Source organism: Ictalurus furcatus, chromosome 8 (genome assembly GCF_023375685.1).
Source record: "Ictalurus furcatus strain D&B chromosome 8, Billie_1.0, whole genome shotgun sequence".
NCBI classification, from domain to species: Eukaryota; Metazoa; Chordata; class Actinopteri; order Siluriformes; family Ictaluridae; genus Ictalurus; species Ictalurus furcatus.
In genome coordinates this window covers 22,190,296-22,196,295 of record NC_071262.1, presented here as the reverse complement: position 1 = coordinate 22,196,295, position 6,000 = coordinate 22,190,296, and the positions used below count along the sequence as shown (strand labels likewise).

The 6,000-nt window shown below is 43.5% G+C and overlaps 1 protein-coding gene across 1 annotated transcript; it reads left to right on the top strand.

The window, feature by feature from the left end:
* The first annotated feature begins 412 nt into the window (after positions 1–412).
* On the top strand, positions 413–2,561 carry LOC128611745 (centrosomal protein of 290 kDa-like). The gene is made up of 3 exons (XM_053631510.1): positions 413–521; positions 1,577–2,110; positions 2,209–2,561. Exons 2-3 carry the CDS (start codon positions 2,012–2,014, stop codon positions 2,389–2,391), a joined length of 282 nt encoding a protein of 93 aa, XP_053487485.1. The 5' UTR covers positions 413–521; positions 1,577–2,011; the 3' UTR covers positions 2,392–2,561.
* Positions 2,562–6,000: the final 3,439 nt, after the last annotated feature.

Below are 6,000 nucleotides of genomic sequence, written 5' to 3'. Positions count from 1 at the left end.
AGCAACGAAACGAGGCACCAGTGGGAGAAACAGCGCTGACAGAAAGAGCTCCTGAGTCTCACAAAAGCCAGACAGGAGCTTCACAATCACATGAATCTGAAGCGCACGTTCATACGACTGAGCAGCAAGAAGGTAGTGCTTTGGAGGATGGAGAAACATCTAAAGAAGCAGTGAGGAGAGACGAGGTACTTGACCCTAGCGTGTCCCATCGAGAAAGATAGCACAGTCTGCATCATACCTCCATAGGCTTCTTGCTTGTATTCATTTTTCAGTGCTTGGCCCCCCTTTAGCAAACGTATATTTTTGCCAAACCTCACTCGGGTAGTGTTACCTGTCCACCGTATTTTATCGCATGGCTTTTAGAAATGTCATTCTCTGCACAGACATCTGGCCGGGGCTCAGTAGGGACACCGACACAGAGGGAGCATGAGTTACAGAAAGAGAACCTCAAGCTCTCCAGCGAGAACCTGGAGCTGCGCTTTCAGTTAGAGCAGGCTAACAAAGACCTGCCACGTCTTAAGGTAGGGCAAAGATCGTTCCCTTAACTCTGTGAATTTCAACTAATTTCTTGATTTCTTCCTCATATTCTCTGTAACACATTAATCCTTTGAAGAAAAAGATCTTAAAATTCATTCTTTTGGTCAGAATCCTGGATGGCAGTTTTGTTTATTATTTAATAAATACGAATATACTGGATATTATTTACATATTTTCTTGGTCATATATGGCTTTATTAGCGTCAAAGCATTAAGAGTGTGAATTTTGCTTAAATATAAGCAGCAAGTTTTATCTACATGCACCAAATTTGCTAGACATTTGGGTCTCCTTAAGACAAGCATCCTTTTTCTCTGCCTTTTTTTCTATTTTGCACATTTTGACAGGTATCAAACTTTTAAATAGTTCATTTTAAAGCCGCTTCATCAGATTTATGCATTATCAGTTAACCTCAAAGCGATTCGTTGTGATATTCCGTGTCATAGCGCCGCCAACGAGGAGCAGGATGTGATGCTTACAACCTAAACTCCTCCTACAGCAGTGGTCAACAACCTTCTTCCTTGAGATCTACCTTCCTGCAGGTTTCATCTCCAACCAAAATCGAACACACCCTGTTTTAGTCGATGAAGAACTTCTTGTGATTTTATATGGTCAGGCGGGCACGATTATGGTTGGAGCTAAAGTCTTCAGGACGGTAGATCTCCAGGAACAGGTTTGGTGACCATTGTACTAGAGGGTTAAGCAAAAAATTATATCAAGCCATAAAAAAGAATGTGTCATAAAAAGAAATGCTGATATCTTAAATTGTGTTGCCATGGTGAGGAGGTGAATTAATGTCATGACATTCAAACAGGAAGTGTAAAATAAATGTGCCGTACAACACATGGGTGATACAACAGACATTGCTGCACACGTGGTGCTTGGGCCCGCCAATCGCTACTTGCAGCTATATTTCAACTTGCTGGTGCCTTTAAAGAATTCAGGTGGATGTTTTTTGAAAAAAAAAAATTGGTGGCCATTGGATGGAGTAAAAATAAAAAATAAAATGAAGCACATTGAAGACTCTGTTATCTATCAACAGGCTCAGGTGTCTGACCTCAAAGAAATGTGTGATGCTCTGAAAAAGGAGAAAGCAGAGGTGGAAAAGAAGCTGGGTAATATCCGTGGGGTAGGTCATTACATTCTTGGATATCTGATACATTTAGAGTAATAATTGTGATAAATATGTGTATTTAGTTTATGTCACTGCTTGTCATCAGTATGGAATAAAGCATGTCTGGTCATGCAGGGCGTGTACTGTATGGTGTGATGAAGCAGAGTTACTGTTATTGTCCCGAAGGATCAGTTTTTACATTGAATGTTGTGGAACATCCACGAAACAAAAGTAGTTCCTGGAATCGCTTACACTACAGCAGCGATATACATTTGTTCCTCTATGTTTTCTTGTTTTTGACAGCCAGTGCAGTCTGGACGAAGCGGAAAAACCGTCCCCAAGCTGCAGAAGACCATCGCCCTAATGAAGAAGGTGGTGGAGCGGGTGCAACGAGAGAAAGAGCTCGGCGACGCAATCCAAGCGCAGCTCACCGCTCTGCAGCACGAGCACGAGAAACTCAAGGTTTATCCTGTATACAGCCACACCAAAACACAGATCCTGCATTCGTGCATGTGTTCGTTTCTCTCGTGAATCACAACGCTCGTCTTGTTTTCGCTCAGGCCGAATACGACAGGACGAAAGAGCCGAATCAGCTGACATCCAAACTCGAGTCGCAGGCTAAAGGAATGGAGAAAATTGTGATGGAGAATGAGCGGCTGCGCAGGGACATCAGAAAGGTTTCAGACAGTTTTGGGTGCGGTGGTGGTCTGGGAAAAAGAGTTCACACAGTGAAATTACTGTAGTATTTAGTTCTGAAAAATACAGACCTGCCTGAAATGTGGTTCTCTTTTGCATGTCTCCAACAAATACAAGGAAAGTTACACTGAAAGATTTTATTCTGATATTCTGGATCATGGCATACATGTTGACAGTCAGTATCTGATTACAAACTGAACTGAAATGTGACATTCACTATGTGAGGACATTTCACTGAGTCTTGTCCTGCATTCACACTTGCAAGGGACAAATCGCTCGTATCGGTTGGAGTTGTACTGACGTTACTTGTGGGCGTGGCTTGTCCAGCATTCATTTTTTTCCATAGTTCTGATGAAAAACTGTCAAATGTACCACCTACAACCCACTATACAAGTTTATTTAAGTTTAATTTACATGCCAAGTGCTCAGCTTCTGCAAGCTAACTGTACTAGAGGCACAAAAGATCTCTGCAACTTCCTTCCGGTCTTCATCATGTCTCTATACACATTTAATGACAGGATAAAATGAAACCGAGGTTATACAGTTTTCTTCAGGATATATCACTTGCCACTGTCGCTGATATCACAGCTTGCTATCACGTGTTGCACATAGAGAATGATAAGCTTATCTCTCCTACAAGCCCTGTTGTCACATCTAAGCCAGCCATACCAACTAGAGACAAGCCACTGCAGCACATTGTTAAAACTCCATTCAAAATAAGCCCCATAGATGTCGTTCCCACTGAGGTTCAGAGAGAGTCATTGTGGAACACATAGTGAAAAGTGAGGGAACTACAGCACAAGCTCAGGTATCATCAAAGCTCAGAACCTTCTCCGGGAAACATCCATGTCCAAGTGGTGAGACAGATTATGATACATGGCAAACAAAGTTGAGCTCTTCTTAGAAGACCCATTTATGTCTGATCTACACACAGCTAGGAGAATTATGGAAAGTCTGTTACCCCCAGCAGCCGACATTATCAAACCATTGGGACCTCAAGCTGCCCCAAGGGTCTATATTGAGCTACTAGATTCAGCTTTTGGCATAGTTGAACACAGAGATGAATTGTTTGCAAAGTTTATGAATACTCTCCAGAACGCAGGTGAGAAACCTTCCAACTATCTCCATAGGCTGCAATCAACATTGAGCAAGGCTGTCTGTAGAGGTGGGGTTTCTCAATCTGAGACAGATCGTCACCTTCTTAGGCAGTTTTGCCGTGGCTGCTGGGATGATGTGCTTATTACTGACCTCGGTCTTCAGAAAAAGAAAAGAGAACCCACCTACTTGCAAAGAATTGTTGCTCTTGCTCCACACAGAGGAGGACAAACATGCCGTAAAGTTAATGCTCATGAAACAACATCTAAGGCCTTCAAAGCAGAAAGAGCAGCCCAGCACCCATTCCGCCCGTGCTTACTACCAAGATGTTGGTATTGTAGGTGAGCAGCGACCAACCAAAGATGAACTGTCTCCAGAAACTGCAGACTTGAGGATGGCAAATTGCTGAGCTTAAGGTCCAACTGGCAACCCTCATGTCTCCGAAACAGAAGAGAGCCAACCAGTTAAAGCTAAGTCAAATTGCAAGAACACTCTTCAGTCTACATCAACAGAGCCAGTTATTACTTCGCGACAAGGTTCAGACCCGACCCATAAATCTAAGCCCAGACCATGGTACTGCTTTCGGTGTGGGGAAGATGGGTATATTGCCGCTTCTTGTAGTAATGCCCCAAATGCCCCCATGGTGGAAAGTAAAAGAAAAGAGTTAAAGGAAAAGCAGCACCAATGGGAGTCTCAGAACAAATCAACTGACCCTGACTCTTTAAAAAGCCTAAGAGTTCCTGTTGCAGGACAGACAGGAACTTGTGAAACTCAAAGACGTCCCAAAAAGCGACATCAAGCAGCAGTGCATTCTCACTCCACTGAATGCTCAAATACCATATCCAAGAGGCTGGTGGGCACAAAATGTACAGTGCAGGTGAGAATAGCTGAGAACAATTGTAGTTGTCTTTTAGACACTGGATCACAAGTGACCACCATTCCCTGGTCGTTTTATGAAGCTGTCTTGTACACACAGCCAATCAAACCCTTGAGCCACTTGCTTGAAGTTAGTGGAGCGAATGGACAGCCCGTACCCTACAAGGGATACATTGAAGTTTCCATTACTTTCCCAAAGGAATTTGTTGGTGCTGAAATTGAAGTGACGACTTTAGCCTTGGTTGTTCCTGATCTTCGTGCTGACGGTCAATCCCAAGTCCTAATAGGCATGAATACCCTTGATGCACTTTATGAAGAATACTTCAACCTGGAGGCGCTTAAGCATTGTCCTTCCCACAATGGGTACAGAGCTGTGTTGAACATCCTTGAGATAAGGCATAAGCAGAACACGGGTGGTCCTCTGGGCTTAGTGAAACTACATGGCAGGGGCCTATGGTTGTTCCAGCTGGTCAGAGAATTACCCTTAGTGGGTCAGCCATCGTTGACCAATTCAACACTGAAAAGAGTGTGATCATGTAGCCACCATCTGTGTCCTCCCTGCCAGGCGGTATCTTCCTGTCCAGTTGTTTGCTCCACCTTCCAGCTAGACCGCCTTACCGTCTACCTGTTTCACTAACAATGAAACTGACCATGACGTTATCGTTCCACCTAATTGCATTATTGCTGAGTTAAATGCAGTATATAGCGTCATCCCTCAGGAATGTGAAGAAAGCTCTGTAGATTGTCATGGTGAGTCAGAATCAGCTCAGAAAGCCAACCTTAGCTTTGATTTTGGTGACTCCCCATTATCTCCAGAGTGGAAGGAGAGAATTGTTAAGAAGCTGAATAGAAGAGAATTGTTAAGAAGCTGTTCGCCCAGCATGATCTTGATTTTGGTCGGACATCCAAAGTGAAACATCGTATTAGGCTTTCTGACGAGACCCCATTTAAACACAGACCGCGATCCATCCATCCTCAAGACATTGCAGCAGTGCGCAGACACCTTCAAGAGCTGAGAGATGCCGGGGTAATCAGAGAAACAGAGTCCCCTTTCTCATCACCAATAGTCATTGTGCGGAAGAAGAACGGTGATGTGAGATTCTGCATAGACTATCGCAAGCTTAATCTCCAGACTGTGAAGGATTCTTATGCATTACCTAACTTAGAGGAATCCTTTTCAGGTCTGACTGGCTCACGGTGGTTTTCAGTCCTTGATTTGAAGTCTGGGTACTACCAAATAGAGATGGAGGAGTGCAACAAGTACAAGACTGCATTTGTGTGCCCACTTGGATTCTGGGAATTCAATAGAATGCCTCAGGGGATCACTAATGCACCAAGCACCTTCCACAGATTAATGGAGAAGTGCATGGGAGATCTGAATCTGAAAGAGGTGTTAGTCTTTTTAGATGACCTCATCATATTCTCTCGGACTCCAGAAGAACATGAGAGGCACCTGATGAGAGTTTTACAGCGTTTGAAAGAATATGGCCTAAAGCTGTCAGCTGAGAAATGTAAATTTTTCCAGACATCAGTTCGCTATTTGGGCCATATTATCTCACTGAATGGTGTTGAAACGGATCCTGAGAAGATTACAGCCCTTAAAACCTGGCCTTACCCCAAGAATCTCAAGGAACTTAGGTCGTTCCTTGGTTTCTCAGGATACTATCGTAGATTCATTAAGGATT